Source organism: Microcebus murinus, chromosome 19 (assembly GCF_040939455.1).
Source record: "Microcebus murinus isolate Inina chromosome 19, M.murinus_Inina_mat1.0, whole genome shotgun sequence".
Taxonomy (NCBI): Eukaryota; Metazoa; Chordata; class Mammalia; order Primates; family Cheirogaleidae; genus Microcebus; species Microcebus murinus.
In genome coordinates this window covers 24958743-24973052 of record NC_134122.1, presented here as the reverse complement: position 1 = coordinate 24973052, position 14310 = coordinate 24958743, and the positions used below count along the sequence as shown (strand labels likewise).

General features: G+C 55.6%; 1 protein-coding gene across 8 annotated transcripts in view; it reads left to right on the top strand.

The window, feature by feature from the left end:
- TNRC18 (trinucleotide repeat containing 18) overlaps positions 1–14310 on the top strand; it is an 81921-nt gene that overhangs the window by 42836 nt on the left and 24775 nt on the right. For 7 of the 8 annotated variants that reach the window (XM_075995260.1, XM_012759206.3, XM_075995264.1 and 4 more), the window contains 6 exons: positions 511–647; positions 848–976; positions 2672–2843; positions 4314–4674; positions 7899–8174; positions 12795–13049. In XM_075995260.1, the coding sequence (XP_075851375.1) occupies positions 511–647; positions 848–976; positions 2672–2843; positions 4314–4674; positions 7899–8174; positions 12795–13049 (1330 nt within the window). The remainder of the gene's footprint in view (positions 1–510; positions 648–847; positions 977–2671; positions 2844–4313; positions 4675–7898; positions 8175–12794; positions 13050–14310) is intronic. The other variant, XM_075995263.1, reaches the window with a different exon arrangement.

Sequence of the window (14310 nt, the reverse complement as noted above, 5' to 3'; positions counted from 1 at the left end):
TCCTCCGCCCACTGGCTGTGTGGTCCTGGGCAAGTCGTTTGCCTTCTCGGGGCTTCAGTTTGACCATGTGATAACTGTCAGGTGCACCCCACGGCGGCAACGTGATGGGTGGGCAAGAGAGTGGTCTAGGGGCTGGCCTGGCTCTGCCCTTGGCTGCCTGGGGGCCCCAGCAAGCAGCTCCCCTCCACAAGCCCCCAGTTTTCAATGACAACACAAATACCCTCGCTGGGCGGCTGTTACACGTGAGCATGTGCTGCAGACACACATCTAACTCCATGTTGACACAGCCCTGAGAGTTGGTAGTATGCTCCCTAGCGCACAGTTGAGGCTGAGACCATAGCTAGGGAGGTGGCAGTGATGGGACCGTAGCTGGGGCCTTTGTGACCCCAGAGCCCTGGCTGTTGCTGTGCATTCTCACCATCCCCACCTGGGAGAGGGCCCTGGCAGGTGGTGGGAGTCAGTGAGCCACGGCATCCTCATCTCCCTCCTCCTCTCCCGCACCCCCTCCAGATGTATGCGATGAAGTCCTCCTTGGAGGACATGGACGCCCTGGAGCTGGACTTCCGGATGCGGCTGGCAGAGGTGCAGAGGCAGTACAAAGAGAAGCAGCGGGAGCTGGTGAAACTGCAGAGGCGCCGGGACTCCGAGTGAGTTTGCCTTCAGCCCGCCCCGTGGGGCCCCTGCCCCGCCGGGCCGTCAGGCAGTGGCAGGTGTTGGCGCGCAGTAGGTTGGCTGTGGCAGGCCATCAGAGGTGTGCGTGGACCCGCGTGATGTGTGTGCATCGTGTACCTTTCTCCGCGCCCCGTCTACCCCCAGGTTCACAGCCTAGCGTGTGATTCTTTTTAAGGGACAGGCGCGAGGAACCCCATAGAAGCTTGGCACGCAGAGGCCCTGGCAGGCCGCGGAAACGGACCCACGCCCCGAGCGCCCTGTCGCCCCCCCGCAAGAGAGGGAAGAGCCGCAACAGTAGCGGAAAGTAAGGCTGGCCCCTCGGTGGGTCGGGGACTGGCACAGAGCTCGGAGGGGAGGATCACGGGCCCCACGCGGTGCCTGCGTCTGGGTGCTGTGGGACCTCGAGTCCCGCAGGCTCTGACCCACCAGGAACGGTAGCCCTCGGGAGCACGGTGCGCTGCGTGCTGCCGGGGCCAGGAGGGTGACAAGGCCAGCAAGCACTGAGTCGGGAGGATGGCCCCAGCAAGAGTGTCCCGTGTCCTAACCCAAGCGCTTCGCCCATCTTCTGCCACGCCTGCTTCCTCCACGGCTAGGGACTAATTCCTGCTCTTCACCACCTCCTCCCTGTAGAGGGACCCGCCAAGCTGCCAGCCCTGCTGGGACGGGCTCTGACTCGGGCTATTGCTTGGTTCCCTCTGCGCCGGACATGTCCCCGTCCTCCTGCCTTGACCTGCTGGCTCATCCTGCCTGACACCACCAGGGCTGCTCCCTGCAACTGGGCTGGCTCCGTCGTGCACTCTGGGGACAAAGCTCCTTGGGTGGCAGCGGCAGCAGCAGCTTCGTGTGGCACCTCTGGAGGTTTTCTTGAACGCTGGCTGGAATGAGAGCTTTTCCTCCAGGGCTGCGCGTGCACAGGAGAGATGCTTCCGTCTTCCCTGGGTGTCTGTAGCACAAGCTGAAAGAGGCCCATCGAGGAAGGGTTGGCCTGTTCCTCAGCCTGGGACATGAGGGCGGGGAAAGCGCTAGGTGGCCCAAAGATTTGGCCTGAGGAAGCAAAAGGAGCCTCGGGGGCCTGCCAGGGGCACAGGAGAGGCAGTGGGATGGCCACATATCTTCTCAGGAGAAACAGCTCCAGGGGCCCCCTGCATCTTGCATTTAACTTCCTTGGATGTTCTTGACTGAAGAAAGGATGGAGAGAGGAAGAAAGCATCACCAGCCACAGGAGGGAGGGAAGAGGCTGCTGGAGAAGACAGCAAGAGGCTGGGCCACCAAGGCCCAGGCCTAGTGGTCAGGGTGCGGGCCCTACGGTGGTTGGACTTCCTGCTTTTGAGTCCCAGCTCCACCCATTATTGTGACCTTAGGCCCCACGTTAGCTTTTCTGAGCCTTTTATCATCTGTAAAATAGCACGTAGAATAAAGCACTATTTGTGGGTAAACATGAAGCACTAATGCAGTGCAAGACACACAGTCAGCCCCAAGTAAAGGTTGGCTGCTTGCTTATGGCGAAGCTTCGGCTTAAAGCAGGCAAGTGGGGCTCTTGAACCAGGCCCGTCCCCGCTGCCTCTGCTCATGAGGATTCGGGAGGCCAGCAATGGCTCCTTTGCATACCTCCTGATCTTAACACCCCTCCCGTCTTGGCAGGTTTCCTAGACGTTTCTCATCCTTGTTCTTGGCATGTTTTGGTAAAGAGGTATCTGGCCGGGTAGAGGTGTGTGTGTGAGATCAGGTGTGAAAGTGCATGGGAGAGGCCAGTGCAGATGCTGACTTGGAGAGGAGTCTTTTTGTCTTCTTTCACATTAAATTCTAGTTCTGCCTCATTCACAAATAACCCAGAATTCCAGCACTGTAGTCTCACAAGACCCCTCTTCCCAGACTCGTCACTCTGGCATCACTGTGCTTCAGCATCCAAAGCCCAACCCTTCAGGGCCATGAGGGTGGACCCCCAGCCCTCGAGTGTTGTCTGGCCAGGGTGCTGACCAACGGTGCCTCTGGGTTTCAGGCTGAGCAGCAAGTCCCTGCTGACATCAGATGACTACGAGCTGGGAGCAGGGATAAGGAAGCGACACAAGGGGCCCGAGGAGGAGCACGAGGCTCTCATTGGAATGGGGAAAGCCAGGGGGAGGAACCAGACGTGGGATGAGCACGAAGCCTCGTCCGACTTCCTCAGTCAGGTCAGTTACCTGATCTTCTAGGTGTGCTGCGACCCTGGGGACTGGAGGGTATGTTGGAGTTCACACTCCTTTGCAGGCCCGGGTCCCGCACAGAAACCTTAGAAATGGCTGCCTTAGGGACAGAACAACTCTTCTCCAACCTTCCTTATGGGACTGTTGGGGGTGGAGAGAGATTAAGGCCCAGAGGAGGGTGGGGATTTACCAAAGTAACACAGCACACAGCCTCAGAGGCTGAGCCAGGACTAAAAGCCCCATCCATTTGCATGCCCCATGACCCCGTGCTGAAGCCAAGCAGGGAAGACTGCAAGTTTTTAACCAAATAATGCAATTACTCTGTTGTTTAACAGTGTAATTGTTTAATGAGAAGCTTCACCATTCTGTAGTTCTAAGAAACAAGGGCTTGATGCCATTGTAATTTCCTCTGTGAACTCTCCAGGGGTAATGGAGTGAGAGCCAACTCCTTGATTTTTCTTATTTCTGCAGAGCATTGAAATCTTCCACTTAAGGCCCTTGTCTATAAATACTAATGTATCTTGTCATCCCTCCCCATAAAGCCCTGAGTAAGGGGATGGTTTGGTAGATTTGGCCTTGAGAGGGGAATACTCACACAGGGAGACTAGGTCCAGGAAGGAAAGGATAGCCAGTTTGTACATCAGTATGTTTACTCTCAAACTGGGGTGAGAGATGCTTTTGTTGTTATTTAAATGACACTATCCCAACGTTTTCCCTCCATATGAAATGCTACCTGATTAAAGAAAACAGAGATAAAATGTACAAATGTGTGGCATTAATGGCTTTGAAACTGCATGTTTCATTTCAACAAATGACTATAGTTGACGATAGATGTGCAAGCAGGAATTTAATCTGTGAAATCTCTAATCATTCTTTCTGCTTCAGGCATCCAAGGAACACTCAAGGCATTTTCTTGGCAGCTTTGGCCCATTAGTAGGATGGGCTGGTTTAGTCTGTGCAGCAGTTGTTGTCAGCTGCTGTAGGTGGTTGAGATAAGCAGATCAGCCATGATTCGATATGGGTTTTCAATCTTGACTCCCTCCCTCCTCCCACAATCCAGCTGCTTTCTCCAGGCCATCGGCAGCTCTGCTTACTCAAAGTGCTTCCTAGGAGGCACCTGATTGTGCCATAGAAAGCCAGAGCAGAACTGACCGGTGCCAGTGATAACTGTAACCACAGCAACAGCTATTTAATAAGTGGTTACCTTGTGCTAGGCATTGTGATACGCGTTTTATGTACCTTATTGAACCATACACTCATCTTCAGAACGGTGATGCCCAGACATAAGTATCCCATTTTACAGCGTATAAGCATTGAGGCTGAGAGGAGGTAAGCAACTTGCTAGAAGTCACAGAGTCAGGGTTAAGGACGAGCCCAGGCTCGTCAGAACACGTGCACTGAAACCCTCTATCCTATTTTGCCAGATGTCTTAACCTGTGACCCAACTTCCCTCTCCAGCTAAAGATTAAGAAGAAGAAGATGGCCAGCGACCAGGAGCAGTTGGCAAGCAAGCTAGACAAGGCCCTCTCCCTTACAAAGCAGGACAAGTTGAAATCGCCCTTCAAGTTTTCGGACAGTTCTGGGGGGAAATCGAAAACTAATGGGGGCTGCGGCAGGTACTTGACTCCTTATGACAGCCTGCTGGGCAAGGACAGGAAGGCGCTGGCCAAAGGCCTCGGTCTGTCTCTGAAATCCTCCAGAGAAGGTAAACATAAAAGGGCTGCCAAAGCCAGGAAGATGGAGGTGGGGTTCAAGGCCAGAGGCCAGCCCAAGTCGGCCCATTCTCCGTTCACCTCGGAAGTGAGCAGCTACTCCTACAGTAAGTAGCGGCCGCCGCGCTCCGCCTCTCAACCACGGCTTCTCTCCTTTTCTCCCCTTTTAGCTCTTTTACCCTCCCCTTCCTCCTTTTCTGTGGGGCGTACTAAGGGCATCTTCTGGCTTTGCAAAGCCTCCCGGCAGTGAATCCTCCTGAAACGGAAGTGCCTGTGATTGGCGGGTGCGGTGTTGGCTAGGCACCTGTGATTGGTGGGCGCCTGTGGCGGATGGGAGAGGATGTCCTCCTCGTGCCCGCCCCTCGCCTGCCGGAAGCTGTCTGCATGGAGGTCTTGCGCGCCATAGAGTTTGCGGCTCCTCGGCCTAGAGAGGAGAGGGAGGTGTGACTGCTTTTGAGAGTCCTAGAGCTGACCGATGAGCCTGCCCGCAGGAAGCTCGCTGTCCTCTGCTGGCTTTGCGAAGCGAGTGTTGTTTACGGAGCACGCCCAGTCCTGGGCTCCGAGCCAAGGGCTTCACAGGCCTTATCTCACTGCCTGTGGCAGCCCTATGAACCCGCGTTTCGTTGCTGAGGATGCTGAGGCCAGAGAGATTGTGTGCTTGGATGGGGAAATTCGAATCAGGGTTAAACCTGGTTCTCCCCGCCCTGCCTGTTCTCTAGAACTTTCTGACACGATGGAAGTGTTCCACATCTGCCCTGTCTAGTGTGGTGGCCATTGGCAGCGTGTGGCTATTGAGCCCTTGAAATGGAGCAGCCAGTGGGACTGGGGGACGGAGTTTCATGTCACTGAACTCTGCCGTGTCAGCTGCCCTCGTGATTTTCCTGGTCAAGGCGCCTCTCCGTGGCCTCTGTCTAGCCTATTGCCTGGCGGGCAGTAGGTGCTCGCTCGGTTTTTCTGGACCGAGTGCCTCATGCTCAGGGCAGACTGATACTAATGATGTGGCTGAAGCAGGGAGGCCTGGAGGGGTTTCTTGGTTCCTGGGCGGTATTGGTGCCAGCGGTGTGTGTTCTGGGAGTCCCCTGGCCGGGGTGGAGGGCTTTTGCCTTTGCAGCTCCCTGGTTCTGTGTGTCCAGGGGTTTTGATTGGTTCTGGCTAGTTCATGGGAGGAAGGGCGGAGTTTGGATGTCAAGCGGAGAAAATGGACACGTTTAATGTTACGATAAAGTGTATTTTTTTAAGGAAAGAAAATAGAAAGTGTTTATGGACTTGGAGTTAAAAATATCACCACTTACCTTATGGGGCTTTTGGGAGCCTTAAGTGAGCTCATATGGGCAAAGAGCTGACGATAGCGCCTGGCCCAGGATTAAGGTGCCTTTTTTTGGGTGTGGTTTTTGTTTGCCTCTGACTATTGGGTCACCAGGACTGATGCTCTGATGGTCTTGAGGCAAGCAGCTGTGCCTTGTGTGCTGAGGATGTGTGAGATTGCCATAGCTTCTGTGCCCCTCCGATTGGGATGGGTGTGATCAGAACAGCACTGACCAGGTCTCTGGCTGGCCTGTGGGCACAAGTGGAGACAAACAGTATCAGTGGAAGGAGAGGGCTTTTCTTTGTTCTTTCCGTCTCTGGAATTTTGGAGTAGTGAAGAGGCAAAGAGGATTGCTGCTCTTTTGATCTGCCAAGGGTGAGGAGTCTGTGAGTGTGGCATGGCTGCTTGCTGGAAGAATCCCCACTCCTCTACTTGCAGGTGGGCGTGGATGTAGTGGAGCTAGATGTCAGGGATTAGCTTAGCCCCTGAGGTCTTTGGGGTGCTCTGAGCTGGTGAGTCCACTGCAGCAGGGGTATGTGTGCTCTTGCGTGTGTGAGGGAATGTTGAAATTGCCAGTCTGACTCTGTTATGCCTTTGCCTAAAAACTTCACCATCTTGGGGAGAGAAGTAGGCTAATGTTGCAATAAGAAAGTCAGTGGGCCTGTCTGCTCCTGGAGACTGGCTGTGATATGCACCTAGCTCTGTAGAGAGAGCACTTTTATTTATTTTTGATAATTTGCTTTTCTACAATTCTAGATCATGAGAGTGCAGAGAGGCGGGGCTGTCTTCCAGCAGAGAGACGCTGTGCTGGATGGGGTTGAAGCGAGAGGGACACCCTCTTGCTTTTTTACTTTGGGTTGTAGGGGGTGGTGGCACACCCCGTGGGTTCTTGTGGGAAGCCAAGTTTGTTGTTACCTGCCGGCAAGTCCAGCCTGGGATGTGGCTTTGAGAGGGACGGGGTGACATACACAAGAGGGATAACTGGCTAGTGGGCAGGAATGGGGCTGGAAGCTTGGTGAGATTTGACCTTGTTCTGCCCTGGAGCTTGTTGTACTTGAACTTGTGCTCTTTGTTGGAGTGGGCAGTGCAGATGTTGGTGGAAGCAGCCAGAGGATCCCCCCCAACACATATCCCCTTCCCGCTCCACCCCCCGCCATGTGTGTAGCATCTTTTGGACTTGGAGGCACAGAGGTTGCCAAAGCTGTAAGTAGCTGTGTTGGTTAATGTGCCTCCTGTTTGGAGTGGATTTGAGCAGATCAAGGGATTAAGTCTGTGGATGTGGAGCTCGCTCTTCCCGTCTTGCTCAACAGCCCAATATGAAGAACAGGTTAAAATGGTGTATGTTTGGGGTGGGTTTAGGAGCCAGAGCTGTACTCACTCGACAGGCTCCCCTCCCCAAAGCTAGTCGGTCCTGTCCCAGGAGGGTTTGAAATACCTTGTCCTCAATAGCGTAGTTGGAGGATTGTGGGGAGCCAGCAGTGGTGTGCAGGTGAATGACTCTGACCTGTGGAGGGCAGGGCAGTCCCTGCTTTTAACATCATTTGTCAGTCTGTTTGGTGTAAATGCCCTCACCACTGCTGTTTTGAGCTGAGTGGGGAGTTGGGAGGAGATGCGCACGATTGGCTCTCGTGAGCCCTCCCCCCAGGTCAGGTCCCTCCCCAGTAGTCATCCCTGGGCAGTGTGCAGTCCCAGGGACAAGGGGAACTTCCCGGGCAGTGACCACCATGACCAGGAGAGAGTCATTCCTGAGAAGGGGCCTCCCTGCACTGGTGCTGAGAAAGGCTGAGTGACAGGTTGTGGCACTCGGAAGGCGAGCTGTGTGGCACTCAAGGCCTGCAGGTGCGAGGCCAGAGGCACGGCCTGGGAGGGGAGCTTGTGGCGTTGAGTGCAGTTCTGGACCTCTCTGTTTTGGCATTTTCCAGTATGTTCTCAGAACCACTAAAGACAATAGAATGAAGTCACCAGCTCCTCCCTCCTCCCCGGTGCTCTGTCACTTATCTGTATTAAAAACTACTCTGACTGCAGATACGGACTCAGAGGAAGATGAAGAGTTCCTGAAGGACGAGTGGTCTGCCCAAGGCCCCTCCGGCTCCAAGCTGACGTCCTCCATCTTGTGTGGCGTGGTTGCGAAGAGCAGCAAGGCGGCCGGCGGCCCCAAGCTGACCAAGAGGGGCCTGGTGGCCCCCCGGACTCTGAAACCCAAGCCGGCCGCCAGCAGGAAGCAGCCCTTTTGTTTGCTGCTCCGAGAGGCCGAGGCCCGTTCCTCCTTCAGCGACTCTTCGGAGGACTCATTTGACCAAGGTTACTAGCTTCAAACACAAAATACCCTCCGTGTTTTCTAGCGAGCGTGCGTGAGAGTGAGAGCGAGTGCGAGGGGAGAGCGAGCGCACGGGAGAGATGGCCGTGCGGGGCCGTCCGCCTCGATGGCCGCAGGAAGGGCAGCCATCTGGGTTCTTGGCAGCGTAGCCTGCTGTATCAGCCCGATTATTTTTATTTTTGTTTTTCTTTGTACTGTATCAATGTGATAACACCCTTGGCTAGCTCTTTTTGAGCTATTATATGGACTGGTTTTTAGTCTTCACCTTCCTCCACTCTCCTTCCTCTCTGCCCTCCCCCCGCCCCGAGCGCCTGCCCATCCTCCGCCCACCTAGACCCTGGGCCTCGGTTGGGTTCTCTTTTGGCATGGGCCTGGCGGAGGCTTCCTGAGGGACGTTTTGTAAATGGAATTCTGTCGTGTGGGCGTGTGACTTGATGTTTGTACCTCGATTTTGGTAATACCAAGCTTTATTAAACATATCAAGTTCATTTTTAACTAAACCCGTGTGCCTTGTCTCTCTTGCTGTGTCCTTACTAGACATTAGGTTGACGCTCCCTCCATTTTGTTCCTCCTCCCCCACCCCTTCCCCACCACCCAGAAGGAGTAGAGACGGGTAACGCAGCCTGCCGCTTGCCGCTATTATCCAAATATCCCTGGTAGCTGTGGGCATTCATTCCATTTTCAGGTTTAAAGTCAACTGCTTTCACCTCCAGCACCATCTTTTTTTTTAGTTGCTTGTTTGTCTTTTATTTTCTTAAAGCTCTGTTCTTAATTCACCAGTGCTTAAAAAATAATTGTTTATAAACACTTGTCTTCTAACACGTATTTCTGTTTTGAAGGGCACATAGGCAGAGCAAGATCGAGACCTCTTGACAGCCCTGGTCTTATTAAATTTCAAAGTGTTGGCTTCATTGCCAAGTTGAGGGACAAGGCACAGTGCTTCAGAGAGCGCTGGCCTGGTCCTAGGCCTGGTCTGGCCTCAGCTTGGCCCGGGGCCCTCAGCCACCTCACATAAAAAGAGAATGATACCCCAGGACCTCTGAGAACATTCTCAGAGGAGCCGTACTTCTGGAGTTAGAACTTCGGCCCTTCAATCAGAAATGCGCCAAGAAGGGGAAGCAAGTGAATCCTTAAGAGCATTTCCCAGCCCTGGTTTTAGGATTTGCTTCAGGCGGACACCCTCTAGGGCCAGGCCTTGGGGATCCCAAGGGCCCTGGGTAGCAATACCTGGATATCAGTTGCTCCCTAAGGAAGGCCCAGGGGTGTCATGGCGTACCTGGACATGACCTGGCTTGGGCCCTGGGGACTAGAATGCCACTCCTGTTTCCCAGCCTTGCTCTCGAATTCCTAGTCTACCATCTCCCATCCCAGACTTCCCCTCCAAATTGGAAGAGATGGATTTTGGGTGACCATGAGATGGCACAGCAGGGAGCCCACTGTCCTTCGGGCTCATGTCCTCCCTGGCTACTGCCTATCTGAGCAAACGCAACCTGGGCAACTTGGGCCGAGAAGAGAGGCCACTAACCTGCCAGCTAGCCTCATTTTCCGAGGCCTCCCTGCCCTGGCCTCCCATGAATGAACTGGTTGGTTTACCTTCTCCTCTCCCTCCCTGACTCCTCCCTCCCCAGGGCCTGTGGCTGCACGACTGTGCCCCCTTCCCCATGCACCCACAAAGCCAGGGTCCCACTTGCAAATTTTTGGGTTCCTGCCTCAGCTCAGCCCCTGCACAGAAGCAGGCAGTACCCCTGGACCTCTCAGGAAGGGGCCTATCTGCCCAGAGCATGCTCAGGCTGGATGCCACCAGCAGCCACAGCCTGATAGCGGAGGGGGTAGGAGAGGGCCCTCAGGCCCCTCGGCTTGTCCCCTCCTACATGCAGACCACTGATCAGGTCTCGAAAGGGATATTTGGGTAATAGGGCCTTACTGACCCCTGGTACTAAAACATGTAATTGGCTTGGCTTTTCTAGTGTGTCTGCTTTCTCCTCCCAGCAGCCTGACCATACCTTCACCCTTGACCCCTACCCATGATGCTTTGAATGTCTGTTTCGGTCTCTTGCATTTGCTCTCACGCTGCACTCTGGACGCAAAGCGAAGGCTGGGAGTAGGGCAGACGGCGCAGCGGGTCACTGAGCTTGGGTCCGAGCCTGGCTCGTTGCTCCGTAGGTAGGCAAAACCCTTTTCTTTCTGTCCTCTGTACACCTCCCCTCCTCGGGGTTTGCCCCCACCGGGTCTGGCAGCAGCAGATCGCTTCGACATTTATTGGGTTTTGGAAAACCAAACCAAGTCGTAACAGCCAACCCCATGTCCTGAGCCAAGACTTTTTTAAAATAAAACGAAGTTTTTCTTCATTTCCTTGGGGTTCTTTGTTGGGACTTTTTCTCCCCCAGCCCTTGGCAAGTTCTGTCACCTCAGGTGTGGACAACTCTAGAAAGGGTTTCTGAGTTTTCAGACCCTCTCCGCATCCCTGCCCCCATGGAGCCTGGCCGGAGCACACCAGCCCCCCGGGAGCAGCTGGTGTGGCCTTGTCAGGCACACGGGGAGGCGGAGGGTCTTCTGTTCCAATGTGCTGGGGTCAGCCTGTGGCTGGCTTCCTGGGCTCTGATGCAGACATTGTAGGCATCCAGAACACAGCTGGCCCTGCCCTCCCCTGCTAGGCCCTGCTGGGCGAGAGTCCTGGAGTTCTGGAGTCTCCACACCTGAGCAGCCAGGGCAGGGTGTCTTTAGAAGGGAAAATTCCTGGCCACACATCCAACCCGAATCCCCACCCCAGCCAGCCCCCGCCCATCATCCTGCTTAGATTGGCCAACCCCAGGGAGGCCCGATGTGGGAGACCCAGGCGCTGTCGAAAGTCTGCCTACACTTAGCCTGCTTTGCCGCTGTGGCCCACTGGGGCGGAGACAGAACCATGTGATGTCCGCAATGTGAATGACCGCAAGTGTGCACTGCCTGCTGCCCCTGCCACCCCGCTGGCCTCTCCAGCCTGCTCCATCCATCGCTCTGGGGGCCAGTCTCCCGGCTTCTCACCCTCTTAACCTCCTCTCTCTCTCTCTCTGGCTCCTCCCTCCCTCCAGCCCTGTGCAGACTCCTCAAGCCATCTCTGTCACTGCCTCCTGCTCTGAGGGCTCCCTCTGATAAATTGGTAGACAGACCCTCTGCCTGCATTGGCACCCCTGGGGCTGCCACTTTGGCCACTAGTTGCACTGAAGCAAGTGGGCGGCTTGGGCTTCAGCAGGAGAACGTGGAGTTGGCCTTCCGTCTTCCCTGTCCACCTCCCAGAGCCCAGGCTGCCCTGCCCTGGAGAGAGTGTGGCACCCCCGCTGTTTCTTGCTAGATAGGGCGGCCATCCAGCCCGGCCATCCAGCCCGGCCTAGGCCATGCCTTTGGCCGTGGGATCTCAGGGTGGTTAGCTCTCCGATGCCCCTCGCCTGCCCGTCCCCATCAGAGATCAGCCAGCAAGTAGGTGCCTCAGACCCTCAGATGGTCTGTCCCTTGGCGGGAGTTTGGTTCATGGACAGGAAATGTCATTGTCTCCTGCTCACTGCCCATCCTGCCTTTGTCCCTAGAGCTATGCTGGGTCAGGGGTATGGGCCCTCAGGTTGCAGGGCCAGTCGCTGGGGAGAAGCTTGTCTTTATTCACCAACCAGAGAGACAGGCCGGGCCTTTAGCTGGCCAGCCCGCTCTGGGTTCAAGTCCTGCCCTGCCCCCTGAGTGCCTAGCCCCACAGAGCCTCATTCGGCCTGGAGCAAAGTGGCTTGACCCCACCTGCCCCGTCTGGGCTCCCTGCTAGTCAAGAGGAGCGGCCAGCTGCAGGTTCCTTTCTGCAGGTCACAGGGGGTGGCCCTGTTTCTGTTTGATCCTCTATAAGCCTGCAGATGGCTTTTTCCTACATACCTGTGATTTTTTCTGGACCCTCCCTTTAGCTGGGCTGGTGGGGTGGGAGGGTTGCCCCTGCTGCAGATCAGAAACTGGGCTCAGAGAAGGCCAGGGACTTGTCCCAGGCTCCTCAGCATGGGGTGCTGCTGGGAGTCAACTTTGGGCTCCAGAGTCCTGCTCAGGGCTTGAACCATAGGAGTCTCCCAGCCCCCAGGAAGAGACCAAACTCCACCTTCTCCTGCCGCCAGCCCCCAGGCCTCAGGCTGGTGAAACTGCCACTGGTGCCTGTGCCCAAAGCCCAGCTGGAGCCCCAAGGACCCTGCCACCCCCCTCCACCTCCTCCCTCCTCCTCCTCTCCTGCCTCCTCCTCGGCCTCCATGTTGTGTGTCGGGGCGTGTGTGTGTGAGACCGTGGAGAGAGCTGTCTCCAGTCCATGTCCGTGTGTCTGGCCCCTGCCCACAGCACAGGTGCATGTTGGTGCCCCACTTACAGAAGCCCACCCTGGTACCCAAAGCCAGGATGCCCATATCTTGGGCTCCATCGATGGGGGTGTTGGGCCATCGGGGGCACTTGTGGGCTGGTTCTGGATCCACCCCCAGCGGCCCCATGGTGAGGACGGAGGGGCTAGGCTGGAGCCCAGAAGGGGCAGGTGGCCGCTCCGGGCTGGGGGCAGTGGGGGTGGCACGCACCGAGGCCAGGGCTCTGACTCGCCCCTGTTTTCTGCACGCCAGATGAGAGCTCCGAGGAGGACGAGGAGGAGGAGGAGGAGGAGCTCGAGGAGGAGGAGGATGAGGCTGGCGGTGGCTCCAGGCTGGGCGCCCGGGAGCGGACCCTGTCGCCGGGCCTGGAGGAGAGTGGGCTGGGCCTGCTGGCCCGCTTCGCAGCCAGTGCGCTCCCCAGCCCTGCAGTGGGGCCAAACCTGTCGGTGGTGCAGCTGGAGGCCAAGCAGAAGGCCCGGAAGAAAGAGGAGCGGCAGAGCCTGCTGGGTGAGTGCGGGGAGGAGGGTGCCAGCACCCTAACCCACAGGTGGGGAAACTGAGGCTTAGAGATACACAGGCACGGAGCTGGGGTGCAGCAGGGCCTGTTCTGAGCAGACGGTGCTGGTGACACAGGCCCCCACCTGCTGCTTCCAAGGAGGGGTCTGGCGGTCATGCAAACAGCAGCTGCCTTCACTGTCATCCCAAGTGTGGGAGCACTCGGGCTACATGAGCCCAAGGGAGGCCCCTGACCCAGACGGGGTAGGGGGTGCTAGGGGGCCACTCCAGGTGGGCAACACCTGGCTGGACTGTGGAGAAACAGGCGCAGGGAGAAGGAACAGTCTGAGCAAAGGTGAAGAGCAAGCTTGCTCCATTGGGGGCATCAGAGGGGGTGTAGTCAGTGAGACGGGGCAGGGGCAGCCTTATGCAGCCTGGGCCTGGGGGAGTCCAGGCTAGGGTCGGCAGGCGCTGTGGTCCCTTGTAGTTGATCCTCATGGTGGCTCTGTTAGACTAGGCGTGCCCTCCTCACTGCCTAGATGGGAAACTGAGGCAGCAGGCACTAACCTTTGGGCAGGAGACGGTGCTTACTTCCTTCCTGTCCCTGCATCTCTGATCACATCCAGGGACTTGTCCCAGGCTCATCAGTGCCCTGGCTTCTTGAGACTCTTTCCTGGGCCTGTCCCATCTTCACCAGGCCAGGTGTCCTTACGTGGATGTAGCCCGTCTGCTGTTGGGGTTGGTGTTTGAGGTGGAGATGGTCAGCACACCTCCCATTCTGTGAGTTAACTTCACTTTCTTGATAGTGGGGTTCGAAACAAAATGTTACAATTTTGATGAAGTCTAATTTATGTTTCTTCTCTTGTCCCGTGTGCTTCTGGTGTCATCTGTAAGAAAGTATGGCCCAATCCAAAGTCACAAAGATTTACTCCTGTTTTCTTCTAAGAGTTTTATAGTTTTGGATCTTTTATGTAGGTCTGTGATCCATTTTTAGTTACTTTTTGAGTATAGTGTGACCTAGGAGTCTTTTGCCTGTGGATAGCGGGTTGTCCCAGTATCATGTGTTGAAAAGTCTGTTCTTTCTTCAATGAATAGTCTCAGCACCCTTGTTGAAAATCAGTTGGACATAAATGCAAGGGGTTACTTCTGGACTCTCAATTCTATTCCATTGATCTCTATGTCTGTTTTTAACCCAGTACCACACTGTCTTGATTATTGTAGCCTTGTGTAGACTTTGAAATTAGGAAGTGTGATTTCTCCATCTTTATTTTAT